Source organism: Lissotriton vulgaris, chromosome 5, assembly GCF_964263255.1.
Source record: "Lissotriton vulgaris chromosome 5, aLisVul1.2, whole genome shotgun sequence".
NCBI classification, from domain to species: Eukaryota; Metazoa; Chordata; class Amphibia; order Caudata; family Salamandridae; genus Lissotriton; species Lissotriton vulgaris.
In genome coordinates this window covers 2,023,801,241-2,023,816,172 of record NC_141693.1, presented here as the reverse complement: position 1 = coordinate 2,023,816,172, position 14,932 = coordinate 2,023,801,241, and the positions used below count along the sequence as shown (strand labels likewise).

At 53.2% G+C, this 14,932-nt stretch overlaps 1 protein-coding gene across 1 annotated transcript in view; it reads right to left on the bottom strand.

The window, feature by feature from the left end:
* Positions 1-14,932, bottom strand: part of SPOUT1 (SPOUT domain containing methyltransferase 1) — a 60,560-nt gene that overhangs the window by 35,263 nt on the left and 10,365 nt on the right. Inside the window, exons 2-3 of the mRNA XM_086924881.1 lie at positions 9,932-9,971; positions 5,215-5,334 (exon numbers count right to left, since the gene is read on the bottom strand). Of these exons, the coding sequence (XP_086781007.1) occupies positions 5,215-5,334; positions 9,932-9,971 (160 nt within the window). The remainder of the gene's footprint in view (positions 1-5,214; positions 5,335-9,931; positions 9,972-14,932) is intronic.

Sequence of the window (14,932 nt, the reverse complement as noted above, 5' to 3'; positions counted from 1 at the left end):
GAAAGAGGAGTGCTTGCAGAAAAGAGCACGGAGTTAGCAAGTGGGAGTGTGAAAGAAAGGGATCTATGCAAGGATTGCAAGAAGCGAGAGAGGAGAATGCTAGCAAGAGAGACAAGCATAAGAGAGCAATAGAGAACATGCTATAGCAAGAACGGCATGCTAGAGAGCACAACAGACAAGAGCATGAGAAGAGTGCAAAAGAGCAGCATGCAAGAGAGCACAGCACACAAGAGCATGAGAAGAGCACAAGAGAGCAGCATGCAAGAGAGCATAACAGACAAGAGCATGAGAAGAGCGCAAGAGAGCAGCCTGCAAGAGAGCATAACAGACAAGAGCATGAGAAGAGCGCAAGAGAGCACAACAGACAAGAGCATGAGAAGAGCGCAAGAGAGCAGCATGCAGGAGAGCACAGCAGACAAGAGCATGAGAAGAGCGCAAGAGAGCAGCATGCAGGAGAGCATAACAGACAAGAGCATGAGAAGAGCGCAAGAGAGCAGCCTGCAAGAGAGCATAACAGACAAGAGCGTGAGAAGAGCGCAAGAGAGCACAACAGACAAGAGCATGAGAAGAGCGCAAGAGAGCAGCATGCAAGAGAGCACAGCACACAAGAGCATGAGAAGAGCGCAAGAGCAGCATGCAGGAGAGCATAACAGACAAGAGCATGAGAAGAGCGCAAGAGAGCAGCATGCAGGAGAGCACAGCAGACAAGAGCATGAGAAGAGCGCAAGAGAGCAGCATGCAGGAGAGTATAACAGACAAGAGCATGAGAAGAGCGCAAGAGAGCAGCCTGCAAGAGAGCATAACAGACAAGAGCGTGAGAAGAGCGCAAGAGAGCACAACAGACAAGAGCATGAGAAGAGCGCAAGAGAGCAGCATGCAAGAGAGCACAGCACACAAGAGCATGAGAAGAGCGCAAGAGCAGCATGCAGGAGAGCATAACAGACAAGAGCATGAGAAGAGCGCAAGAGAGCAGCATGCAGGAGAGCACAGCAGACAAGAGCATGAGAAGAGCGCAAGAGAGCAGCATGCAGGAGAGCATAACAGACAAGAGCATGAGAAGAGTGCAAGAGAGCAGCCTGCAAGAGAGCATAACAGACAAGAGCATGAGAAGAGCGCAAGAGAGCACAACAGACAAGAGCATGAGAAGAGCGCAAGAGAGCAGCATGCAAGAGAGCACAGCACACAAGAGCATGAGAAGAGCGCAAGAGCAGCATGCAGGAGAGCATAACAGACAAGAGCATGAGAAGAGCGCAAGAGAGCAGCATGCAAGAGAGCATAACAGACAAGAGCATGAGAAGAGCGCAAGAGAGCACAACAGACAAGAGCATGAGAAGAGCGCAAGAGAGCAGCATGCAAGAGAGCACAGCACACAAGAGCATGAGAAGAGCGCAAGAGCAGCATGCAGGAGAGCATAACAGACAAGAGCATGAGAAGAGCGCAAGAGAGCAGCCTGCAAGAGAGCATAACAGACAAGAGCATGAGAAGAGCACAAGAGAGCAGCATGCAAGAGAGCACAGCACACAAGAGCATGAGAAGAGCGCAAGAGAGCACAACAGACAAGAGCATGAGAAGAGCGCAAGAGAGCAGCATGCAAGAGAGCATAACAGACAAGAGCATGAGAAGAGCGCAAGAGAGCAGCATGCAAGAGAGCATAACAGACAAGAGCATGAGAAGAGCGCAAGAGAGCAGCATGCAAGAGTGGAGGAGGCGCAAGCCACAACAGAGAAGGGGGAGGGCATGGCACTCACAAGGGAGCAAGAAGGTGGGGTCTCCTCCAAGGAAATTGGGAGATCCTGTTTCCTTCAAGAAAGCGGGGGCGGGTGAGGTTACGCATAAGAGGGCAGGGGTCAGCCCAAAAAAGCAGTGGGAGGCGGGACCAGTCCCCTAGAAAGCACAGGGAGGTGGGATCAGTCATCAAGAAACCAGATAGAGGCCAAAGCAGGAAGCAGAAGGTATCAGCCTTAAAAACCAGAGGTTCAGAGAAAGAAGGGAAAGGAGATGGACTGGAAGAGGGAAAGAATGAGAAGGGGAACCAGGACAGGCACTTGCAGTCAGGCAGAGGAGCCGGGGCGACATACTCCGGCAGTCAGTCAAGCAGAGGAGCCACGATTCCTGGCTCCGGCAGAGGAATCAAGGCACCTGGCTCCAGCAGTCAGGCGGAGACATCGGGGCACCAGGCTCCCCCAGTCAGGCAGAGACATCGGGGCACCTGGCTCCCGCAGTCAGTCAGGCAGAGACATCGGGGCACCTGGCTCTGGCAGTCAGGCAGAGACATTGGGACACCTGGCTCTGGCAGTCAGGCAGAGACATCGGGACACCTGGCTCCGGCAGTCAGTCAGGCAGTGGAATCGGGACACCTGGCTCCAGCAGTCAGTCAGGCAGAGGAATCGGGACACCTGGCTCCAGCAGTCAGTCAGGCAGAGGAATCGGGACACCTGGCTCCAGCAGTCAGTCAGGCAGAGGAATCGGGACACCTGGCTCCAGCAGTCAGGCAGGCAGAGGAACCGGGACACCTGGCTCCAGCAGTCAAGCAGGCAGAGGAACCGGGACACCAAGCTCTGGAAGAGGAACTGGGACACCAGGCTTTGGCAGTCAGGCAGAGGAACCAGGACATCAGGCTCAGGCAGAGGAACTGGGACACCAGGCTCCGGCACTCAGGCAGAGGAATCGGGACACCTGGCTCCGGCAGTCAGTCAGGCAGAGGAATCGGGACACCAATCTCCGGCAGACAGTCAGGCAGAGGAATCAGGACACCTGGCTCCAGCAGTCAGTCAGGCAGAGGAACCAGGACATCAGGCTCAGGCAGAGGAACTGGGACACCAGACTCCGGCACTCTGGCAGAGGAATCGGGACACCTGGCTCAGGCAGTCAGTCAGGCAGAGGAATCGGGACACCTAGCTCCAGCAGTCAGAGGAATCGGGACACCTGGCTCCAGCAGTCAGTCAGGCAGAGGAATCGGGACACCAATCTCCGGCAGTCAGTCAGGCAGAGGAATCGGGACACCTGGCTCCAGCAGTCAGTCAGTCAGAGGAATCGGGACACCTGGCTCCAGCAGTCAGTCAGGCAGAGGAATCGGGACACCTGGCTCCAGCAGTCAGTCAGGCAGAGGAATCGGGACACCTGGCTCCAGCAGTCAGTCAGGCAGAGGAATCGGGACACCTGGCTGCAGCAGTCAGTCAGGCAGAGGAATCGGGACACCTGGCTCCAGCAGTCAGACAGGCAGAGGAACCGGGACACCAAGCTCTGGAAGAGGAACTGGGACACCAGGCTTTGGCAGTCAGGCAGAGGAACCAGGACATCAGGCTCAGGCAGAGGAACTGGGACACCAGGCTCCGGCACTCAGGCAGAGGAATCGGGACACCTGGCTCCGGCAGTCAGTCAGGCAGAGGAATCGGGACACCTGGCTCCAGCAGTCAGTCAGGCAGAGGAATCGGGACACCTGGCTCCAGCAGTCAGTCAGGCAGAGGAATCGGGACATCTGGCTCCAGCAGTCAGTCAGGCAGAGGAACCGGACTCATGCTCCTGCAATCAGGCAGAAGAATCAAGACACCAGGCTCCAACAGAGGAACCGAGACACCAGGCTCCTGCAATCAGGCAGAAGAATCAAGAAACCATACTCCTGCAGTCAGGCAGAGTAAATGGAACCATGCTTTTGTAGAGAAGTTGGAGGACAAGGCTCTGACAGTAGGACAGAGGAAAGAGGACCAGGTTCTGGCAGAAGGACAGAGGAGAGAGGACCAGGTTCTGGCAGTAGGACAGAGGAGAGAGGACCAGGTTCTGGCAGTAGGACAGAGGAAAGAGGACCAGGCTCTGACAGAGGACAGAGTAAAGAGGACCGGGCTCTGACAGTAGGACAGAGGAAAGAGGACCAGGCTCTGACAGTAGGACAGAGGAAAGAGGACCAGGCTCTGACAGTAAGACAGAGTGAGGAGGACCAGGCTCTGACAGTAGAACAGAGGAAAGAGGACTAGGCTCTGACAGGACAGAGGACCAGGTTCTGTCAGTAAGACAGAGGAAAGAGGACCAGGCTCTGACAGAGGACAGAGTAAAGAGGACCGGGCTCTGACAGAGGACAGAGTAAAGAGGACCGGGCTCTGACAGAGGACAGAGTAAAGAGGACCGGGCTCTGACAGAGGACAGATGAAAGAGGATCAGGCTCTGACAGTAGGACAGAGGAAAGAGGACCAGGCTCTGACAGTAAGACAGTGAGGAGGACCAGGCTCTGACAGTAGAACAGAGGAAAGAGGACTAGGCTCTGACAGGACAGAGGACCAGGTTCTGGCAGTAAGACAGAGTGAGGAGGACCAGGCTCTGACAGTAGAACAGAGGAAAGAGGACTAGGCTCTGACAGAGGAAAGATGAAAGAGGACCAGGCTCTGACAGTAAGAAAGAGTGAGGATGACCAGGCTCTGACAGTAGAACAGAGGAAAGAGGACTAGGCTCTGACAGGACAGAGGAAAGAGGACTAGGCTCTGACAGGACAGAGGTAAGAGAACCAGGTTCTGGCAGTAGGACAGAGGAAAGAGGACAAGGCTCTGGGAGTAGGACAGAGGAAAGAGGACCAGACTCTGGCAGTAGGACAGAGGAAAGAGGGACAGGCTCTGACAGTAGGATAGAGGAAAGAGGGCCAGGCTCTGAAAAGACAGAGGAAAGAGGACCAGGCTCTGAAAAGACAGAGGAAAGAGGACCAGGCTCTGAAAAGACAGAGGAAAGAGGACCAGGGTCTGACAGTAGGACAGAGGAAAGAGGACCAGGGAGTGACAGTAGGACAGAGGAAAGAGGACCAGGGTGTGACAGTAGGACAGAGGAAAGAGAGCCAAGCTCTGCAGTAGGACAGAGGAAAGAGGACCAGGCTCCGACAGTCGGAAGGAGGACCAGGTTCTGGCAGTCAGACAGATGAACAAGAAGCCTGCTCCAACTCAAAGAAATTCCACATGCAGACATCCCCGCCGAGGATATATATTTGTACATCCTGCTTAAGGAGCGGGTTTGGAACAAATAAATGTCTCCATGTTAATATAATCTTGTGTCCACAACAGCTCTAAAAACAGCCTAATATGACGATTATGTAATGTGTGTGGAATTGCTGGATTAGGAGCGTTCTTATTCCTTCCATGATGTTGCTGAATCCCCTGCATGTCGGACGTCAGGTCTCCGACACCAGTTGTGAGGGTTGCTGCAAGCGATCTTATATATACTTATGATGATGTTTACCTTTGGCTGCCTTCATCTCTGCTTCCACGTTGTTGTTCTTCCCCACCTCCTCCAAGGCTCTCTGCTTCTCCAGCTTTTTCAGTAACTTCAACTCTTTCCATTTTTTTCGTTCCTCTTTTTCTGAAATGTGGAAATAATTTATTTAAATACACCCCAAATCACTGTAAGATGGATACACGTTCATGCCGGGCACCGTTCACTCCACGTGGAAGCTGCTGAATACACAAAGTTGGGATATAGTCAATTAAAACTATCAAATAAAGAGGGCGACATTTTTTTTGGGCCAGTGTTTTCAGCAGTGATGCTTATTTTCAATCTAGATATGTGATGACATGGAGCGCTTTATAAGTGGGAGCTACGGCAGGATTCTCTCACATTCATTCACCATGCCACTGTTGTTGCGCAGTGCTCGTTTCATCAGTGAGGGTTCTTCAGCTCCTTCTAGAGATGGTTTCTGCAAAATGATGCATGAGCTGGTTCTTCTCGGTCTCACTGCCTTTCGAAGGTTCCCAACCAAGAACGGACAGTGGCGGACCCTCCGGCTTTTACCTGCTGCAAGTACCCTGTCTGCTTTACCTATCTGAACTTCCCTGGCTCTGATCTCTGTGTTAGAACTTTGCAAGAATGCGTTAAATTGCAAACGTTTGTTCTTGGCCTCAATTGTGATCTTCAGCAACTGTATGTATTCATATATTTATATAATACAATAAAACTATACATAACTGTAGGGAAATAAGGTTGGGGAACCCACATGATTGTAACACCCACAAACACAGAGTAAAAATCCTCCTGATTAAACAAGGGTTTTTGAAAGATGCATCCCATCCTCTTACGCCTGCGAGAGCAGCAGATCTAATCTGACATCCGATGCACACATTAGTGCAGTGAGAGGACGGCGATGGTCTGACCTAGGGAGCTTTGGTTGTATTCTGCAGTGTTCGCAATGTTCTGGTAAAGGGGCTCCTAATGTGCTCTGCTGGGAAACAAACCTTCTAAAGCAGCCAGACAAGGAATCGGTGGGATGTCAGGTCTCTCTGTGAATTCGCTTGAGAAGTCCTCACCATATGAAGAAGATAGCCGGCTGGTCGCTGCTAACATATTTCTGATTTTATGGCTAGATCCTTTTGTACCGCTTTTGGCCGCCATAAGCGTGGCAGGGTATGCTCAGACGTGAGTCCCTTGCTCACTTTGCCACTGGATTCAAGCAAGCCGGGCTGAAGACGGCTGGAATGCCAAAAACCGGTCCTCGGAAGCTTGTTTCCGGTCCAGGGAAGACATGGCTTGGCAGTTCGGGCTGGACCGTTCCCATGAGGCACAGTGTCAGACTGATTTGCATAAAGCCATGTCTGAACTGGGGTGGCAGAGTGGGCTAAAGAACGGTGATGGATTAAACCCAGATCTTTTGACTGGGTGTGAGTGTTTGATTGATTCAGATGCTCTGTCCATCACCACCCCCTTTTGTACCGCTTTTGGCCGCCACAAGTGTGGCAGGGTATGCTCAAACGTGAGTCCCTTGCTCACTTTGCCACTGGATTCAAGCAAGCCGGGCTGAAGACGGTTGGAATGCCAGAAACCGGTCCTCGGAAGCTTGTTTCCGGTCCAGGGAAGACATGGCTTGGCAGTTCAGGCTCGACTGTTCCCATGAGGCACAGGGTCAGACTGATTTGCATATAGCCATGTCTGAACTGGGGTGGCAGAGTGGGCTAAAGAACGGTGATGGATTAAACCCAGATCTTTTGACTGGGTGTGAGTGTTTGATTGATTCAGATGCTCCGTCCATCACCACCCCCTTTTGTACCGTTTATGGTTAGATCAGCAGCTCTTCGAGGTAGAGTACAAGTGATCTTACCAAGAACAGATATACCCAGCGACATCACCTCAGACGGATCCCTCCGTGTCTTGGAGGATCTCATTCAACATCTGCAAGAAGTTGGCTTGAGTGACTGCCAATGGGATCACCTTCATGCTTGTCACATGTACAGACAGACTACTGCCCTCTCCGATGCTCTCTCATGGAGTGCTGCACAGACAACCCACCAGGTCATTGTAATGCAGAGCACGCAAGACCAGTCAATGAGATAACCTGTCAGCTACAACATGTAGTTCTGTAACCAACCCAAGTTGTTACCGCTGTGCATTATCGCTGCGGGCTGGTAGAAGTACACAAGCGTGATGTTCTTATTTAGGTTCACTGGTAATGTCGTCGGGCTGCGCTCAGTACCTGTGGAAGCAGTATTGGAGGAATGAGAACAAGTTTACCTAGCCCCACATGGGCTGATGTTCAGCACATGACCAATAAATGGCTCTGAAGTGACAGACTGTAAACTAGTCCAACGAAAGCTGGGCAGGTTAGAGGAAGCAGGAGGGACCGGAAATCCAGCTCAACACAGGCAGGGCAGATCCCAAGAAGCAAGAGGGACCGGAAATCAGCTCAAAGCAGACAGGGTAGATTAGAAGAAGCAAGAGGGATCTGAAATCCAGCTCAATGCAGGCAGGCAGCACAGCCTTAATACTGAGCATTACGAACCAGCTCAGCACAGGCAAGTGAGCGGTACACCAAGGAATGGCAATGCTAGGTTACAGCTCATCAGAAGTAGACACATTTCTAGTGGGCAGCTGAGGACCAACACAGGACACAACCATTGCTGGGACAGGTTATCACAGCCAGGACATGAGCAACTGTTACAAGGGAGAGAGAGACTACTTCACCAACAAGGAGAGCGATGTTTTGGATAGGGCAGACGGCATCATATGAGGTAGCCCAACAGTGGCAGACAACTCCAGAAGTCATTGACATGGATCCATTGTCCTTGATTACAAACAAAAACAGGTTGCTCTTAAGAGGGACCCTTTAACCGAGCTTTCAGACACAACATGCCTGCCTTCCATGCCTTGGTCAGTATCAACTACAGCTCACCCTTGTTTATTCTTAATTTACCCAGTGACTTAACACTCATCACCACAGCGTTTACGAGTCTGTGAAACAGGTCCAGGCCATTTCAACTAGAAATAAACAAAGATAGTGTTCTATCGTGCCTGCTGGTTCTGCAGTGGTGCTTCTTTCATAAAGTGTTGTTCCCTGCAATGGCGCTTGTTCTGGTGCACTGCATAAGAGATTTGTCACAAATCTATTTATACGCCTGCTTGGGCCTTACAGGTGAAGCAATGACATTGCACTCAATCCTTGCTGAAAACTCAGCAGCCAGTCGGCTATCCCACACCCTAAGCCCTCAGGAGAACCCGCAGCCAGGACGCTGCCCCACTCATCAGGCCAGCACAAGTCTTATTTCCAAGGCAGAAGTCAGGCATGGCCTTCATGAACACCCACAGTCAGGCATTGACCTTCCCGATGTGTGGACAGGGCCAATGGAAATGGGTTTAAATGTTTGTAGCTTGACAGATTAACTCACCACACAGATCTGGACAACTCTGCTAAGGTTATCAGTGTTTATTGACAAACCAGCTGCACTGTATGTGGGATCGCTGAAGAGTTTTTTATATTTATTCTTGCAAGGAAAGACAGCAGATCATTTTTTTGCCTAGTAACCTTAACCTTAGTCCGTCGTGTGTGGCTCATTGACAGATCACATGGGATAATATACTGCAACTCAGATTTTATTCATGGAATTTATTTTGTCCATTTTCACTCCTACAGACTAACACAACACATTAAATAGAGGCGTTCAACACAACCCGAAATCAGACCCTGGTCTGAAGATGTGCTGCCAGCAGTAATGAGTGGCAGCACATGTAGCACGCCAATGAGTGTCATCTAGTGGTTGAAGTGGGTGGGATCAGAGGGGCACGGCATGCCCATACTTTTTTAATTTAAGAAAAACAGTTCCCCTACTTTTTGTGAACAGAGAACCGGCGATTAATTCCGAGAGTTGAAATGAGTCAGTTGAAGTGCAAGGCAGAGTCTCCTGTCCTGTGACACGGAGGAAGGGTCCGAAAGCTAAACAAACCTTCCTGCCAGGGTGCCGCTGCCCTGAAAGAAATGTAAATGAGAGCAATTGGGCAATCTCCAAATGTAAAGGGCACTTCCTGATAACACAGATGTATTCTTTTGAGAGGTATTGCAAGAGAGATCCCAGCTGATGTGAAGCTTTTAAAGGTCAGTTATAAAACAAATGCACTAGGTACAATCTGTGTCTCTCTAAAATCTAATTTGGAATCACTAAACATTTTTGTGCTTTTTGTAGCAGCCTATCTTATACTGTGTGTAATGCAAATTTAAAATAATGACATAGATTCACAGTACTTTCTGTGACAGGCAGGGACCTCCTAGCACTAAAAATACACAAGTCGTTAGTGTTCATTGCAGCAACCAGGGTTCAATTCCTTGGCTCTCTCGTTAACCATACAGACCTGTGCAGTATATTAACCAATAGAGGTTTCATAATGTACACTATTACATTTCTCACTGATAAACTAGCATTTATTTTTCATTTAAGCTGTGTCTTAGTTTATATGTGGTTACCTGAAGGTGAAAGGCTGACGAAAGCTTCAGAATATTTTGGTTTTTCTGCCATGACCTTGATCCCCCAAACGCTTACTTACCCCGCCCCCTTTGCGTACAACGTCACAGTCCCCATAATTTTTTTATGCACTTCAGCCAACAGGTTTAAACAGCAGTCAGTATCTAGTTGTATGACCGAGCCATAGCAGTTATTGAGAATTGCTCACAGTATATGGTCTAAACAAAATCTGTACTTACTTTGCTGCGTAAGGGCGCGCCAATTGGTCTTCTGGTCTCCCTGAAAGAGAAAGTAGGTGGCAGTATCAGACCAGAGGGTTCAGTACAAGGAGGCAGGTATTGTTTCATAAGGATATGGGTCTTGGGGCATCTGTTCCAAAGGAGGAAGGTCTCTGGCATGAACATGGGTCAGAGCACTGGGTCTGCCAAGAACTCGTAGTACCACTGCATCCGAGGGGTGGATTTAAGATAAGAGTATCCGACCTGAGAAAGGGGAGGTCTTTTTACCTCTCACGTGTGAATTGTCCCGATTCTTTGCTCATTAATCGCTCCTTTGTTCTGTTCTGTCAGCAGAGTGTCCCCTACCCAGCCTGTTTCCCTAAGTTCGCTCCTGCTATGCTGTCTTTACTATTTTCTTCTTTACCCCTGCAAGCCACTGGGGTCTCCAAGGCATCACCTTTCCATATCCATCATCCCTCACCTGCCTCCCTTGCTCCCTTCCTTTTTTTATCTGTACCGTCATGAATTCAGACTCCCCTCGAGCCCCATTGTTAGACGGACCGGGAGGGTCGGCCGAGTTTACGGGGAGAGGTCTCCAGGGAGAGCCGACTCCAACGACTGTACAGATAAGTAACTTCCCCCCCACAGACGGACACCACACAAGATTGAAGGTTAACGAGATTTTATATGCAATTCTTAGGTTACGTTGATATCATACAAGGAGGTCTGGACTCAGGGGTCCCCTCGGTTCTGATCTCTGGATGAGGAAAAGGGTAGCGGGACAGTCTTAGTTACCAATGAGTTCAATAGCTCTCAATCCTCGAGCTCGGCGTGTTTGCTGATCGGGCCGTGGAGGAGCCAAGCAGGTCCCGAGAGGGATGAAGGATGGTCGACGGGCCGTGGAGAAGCCAAGCAGGTCCCGAGATGGATGAAGGATGGTCGACGGGCCGTGGAGAAGCCAAGCAGGTCCCGATGCAGATGACGGTTACAACGGTCCGCGGCCTCGCCAGCAGATCCGGACGACGGTGAAGGATGAAGGTTACGACGGCTGTGGCAGCGCCAACAGGCAGGATGATGGTGCACAGGACAGGGCTACGGCAGCGCCAGTAGGCCGACCAGGATGAGTTCTTCTTTCGTCTCTCGACTCCAAGATACAACTGCCTTCCTGCTCTGGAGCTGCCCCAGTTATAGGGCTGGCGTGCTTTGATGTCCGGACCCTCGCACTTGGAGGTCGGGAGGTCCGGGATGAGGGAGTCCAGACACCCAGCAGGGGGGTGGAGCCAGCGCCCGGGGAGGCGATGGGCGAGCGGCACTGGCCGGGGGAGAACCATCGACACCTCTTTCTCCCATTGACTGGCCAAGTAGCTCGCTCACCTCCTGGGTGGAGGGTGGTGCCGGAATGTCTGAGGCCGGGCTAGGCCCAGGGTTGAGGTCGATCGGGGGCCAGGCGGCCTCGTGGCGAAGTGTCCAAGATGGCGGCCCTGGCTGGGCGCATGGGTCGGCAGTGGATCGGACCCACGAGGTTATCATACTCGAGGGCAGGTGTCCCTGAGGGGACGTAGGACGTGCAATGGTGGGGTGTGGTGCTTGTGTGACTGGCTCGGGCTTGGTCGAGCCGGGGGAGAGCGGCCCGTCATGTGGCCTGTCCAACATGCGTCCCCCCCAGCTGAAGGCGGGGAGAGTTACCCATCCTCTTGGGGACTCTCTTCGTCGAGGCGGAAAAACCGGGACAGGCCATCCGCGTTGGCGTGGTTGGATCCAGGCCGGTGTTCAACGGTAAAGTCCATACCTTGCAAGGAGATGGACCAGCGTAGCAGTTTCGGGTTTTCCCCCCGCATATGCATCAACCACTGCAGGGGTCGGTGGTCAGTCTGCACCCGAAAGTGGGTGCCAAAAAGGTAGGGTCGGAGCTTCTTGAGGGCCCATACCACAGCGAAGGCTTCCCTCTCTATGGTGCTCCAGCGTTGTTCCCGTGGTAGGAGTCTCCGGCTGATGAAGGCCACCGGTTGATCAAGGCCTTCGGTGTTCACCTGGGACAGGACCGCCCCAATGCCCTGGTCGGAGGCGTCCGTCTGGACGACGAACTCCCGGCTGTAGTCTGGGGCCTGGAGCACAGGAGCGGAACACATGGCGGCCTTTAGCTGTTCGAAGGCCGCTTGACACTCTGGGGTCCAGTTCACCTTCTTGGGCTGATTTTTTGACGTGAGTTCGGTGAGGGGCCCCACGATGGTACCATAGTCTTTCACGAACCTTCGGTAGTAGCCCGTGAGGCCCAGGAAGGCTCGCACCTCAGTTTGAGTGACAGGGGGTTGCCAGTTCTGGATGGCGGCAATTTTCAGTTGTAGAGGGGCCACTAGACCGCTTCCCACCTGGTGTCCGAGGTAGGTCACTGACCCTTGTCCGATTTGACATTTGCTGGCCTTGATCGTGAGGCCAGCTCGCTGAAGGGCCTGCAACACTGCTTGGAGGTGGTGGAGGTGCTCGGTCCAGTGGTGGCTGTACACAGCGATGTCGTCCAGGTAGGCGGCGCTGAACTCTTCGAGCCCCGCCAGGACCTGATTGACGAGCCGTTGGAAAGTCGCTGGGGCATTTTTCATGCCGAAGGGCATGACCGTGAAATGATAGTGGCCATCGGGGGTGGAGAAGGCAGAACGTTCTTGTGCTCGGGGTGTGAGGCCGATCTGCCAATAGCCTGCCGTTAGATCGAAGATGCTGAGGTAGCGGGCAGCGCCCATTCGGTCGACCAGTTCATCTGCCCGGGGGATGGGGTGTGCGTCCGTTCTGGTGACTTCGTTCAGGCCCCGGTAGTCGACACAGAACCGGAGTTCGGGTGTGGTTCCGGGGGCGGCTGCTTTGGGGACCAGTACGACCGGGCTGGCCCATGGACTGTCGGAGGGCTCGATGACCCCGAGCGTGAGCATCTTAGTTACTTCCGCCTGGATGCAGGCCCGTACCCGATCAGGTACGCGGTAGGCCCGGTGGCGGATAGGAGGGCTGTCTCCGGTGTCTACATCGTGCACACACCAGGAAGTGACACCTGGGGTGAGGGAGAACAGGCTGGCAAATCGGACTAGGAGGGCTTGGCACTCTTGGCGTTGTTCCTGGGTGAGGGTTTCCGAGAGTCGGACCCCATCCACGGAGCCGTCTTGCTCCTGGGTCCGCAAAAGGTCAGGGAGAGGCTCGGAGTCGTCTTCAACCCCGTTGTCTGTGGCCATCAAGAGGCTGAGTTCTGTTCGTGCAAAGTGGGGTTTCAGTCTGTTGGTGTGGAGGACTCGGAGCGGATTCCGGGCGGACTCCATATCGATCAGATAGGTGGCAGGACCCTTGCGCTCGATTACCTTGAAGGGTCCCGTCCATTTGTCTTGGAGAGCGCACGGTTCTGTGGGGGACATTACCCAGACCTGTTGCCCCGGCTCGAATTCAATAGATGAGGCGTTCTGGTCATACCATTTCTTCATGTCCTCTTGACTGGCCTCTAGGTTGGCTTTTGCTAGGTCTCGGAACCGCTGGGACTGGTTGCGGAGGGTGAGGAGGTACCGGAAGACATCTGGAGGACTCTTGGCCGGAGGCATCTCCCAGCCTTCTTTGATCAGGCTGAGTGGCCCCCGTACTGGGTGCCCATAGAGCAGCTCGAATGGGCTGAAGCCTAGGGACTTCTGTGGGACCTCCCGGTAGGCGAAGAGGAGGCACGGCAGCAGCACGTCCCACTGGCGACGGAGGGGTTCTTCCAATCCCCCGATCATCCCTTTTAGTGTGCGATTGAACCGCTCAACAAGTCCGTTTCCTTGGGGGTGATAGGGGGTCGTGAAGCGGTAGGTGACCCCACACTGTTGCCAGAGGGACTTCATATATTTGGAAATAAAGTTCGTGCCTCTGTCACTGACGACTTCTCGGGGGAACCCCACACGGGAGAAGATCCCCATCAGGGCCCTGCCGACCACTGGGGCTGTGACGGTCCGGAGAGGAATAGCCTCAGGGTAGCGGGTGGCGTGGTCCACTAGTACTAGGATGAAGCGATGGCCTTGTCTTGTACGTGGGTCTAGGGGTCCCACAATGTCTATTCCGACCCTCTCAAATGGGGTCGTGACCACGGGAAAGGGTTGCAGGGGGGCCTTTAACTTGCGGCCGCTCTTCCCACTGGCTTGGCACGTGGGGCAAGATCGGCAATGCTGGTGCACATCGTTTCTCATTTTTGGCCAGAAGAAGTGGGTCACTAGGCGGCTGTAGGTTTTATCTTGTCCCAGGTGCCCTGCCAGGGGGACATCGTGGGACAGATTTAGCAGGAAGTCTCTAAAGCGGAGTGGCACCACTAGTACTCGGTTGGCCCCCAGCTCGGCGATTCGTTGCTCGCTGTACAATAGGTCATTGTCCCAGTAGACCCAATGAGTTCCGGAGGTATCCCCTGCGCTTTGGGCGAGCGCTTGTTGTCGGAGTCCCTCAAGGGAGGGACAGGTCTTCTGCTCCTGACGAAATTGTTCTTGTGTGGGTCCCCCTTCTTGAGCCCACTGGTCAAGATTAGCAAGGTCGGAAGGTTGAGCAAGTTCGAGGGGGATGCCCTGGTCGGGGGTCTCGGCGGGGGCGACCGGAGGCGGAGGCGCCGGCCATTCTGGTTCTTCCGGGTGATTGTTGGCACGGACGGCCATGGACCGGGTGGTGACGCACGCCCAGTCTGGGACGCCCAACATCCCCAAGTGTGCTTTTCGCTCCACGGCTGCCCACGGGGAGCTTTCCAGGTCATTTCCGAGGAGGCAGTCCACGGGGGCGTCGTCTCGGACCGTTACCCTTAACATGCCGGAGACCCCTCCCCACTCAAAGGGGACGCGGGCCATCCGACACAGACTCTCCGAGTTGTCGGCTGATCGCACAGGGCAGAGAATGTTCGGTAGATATTGTTCTGGGGTCACCAGATGACAGCGGACGGCTGTCACACTGGCCCCGGTGTCTCGAAGGGCTTCGGCCCGTTGTCCATTGATGCTCACCCATTGGCTGTACTTCTGGGTGTTAGCGGGTAGGGGGACCCGC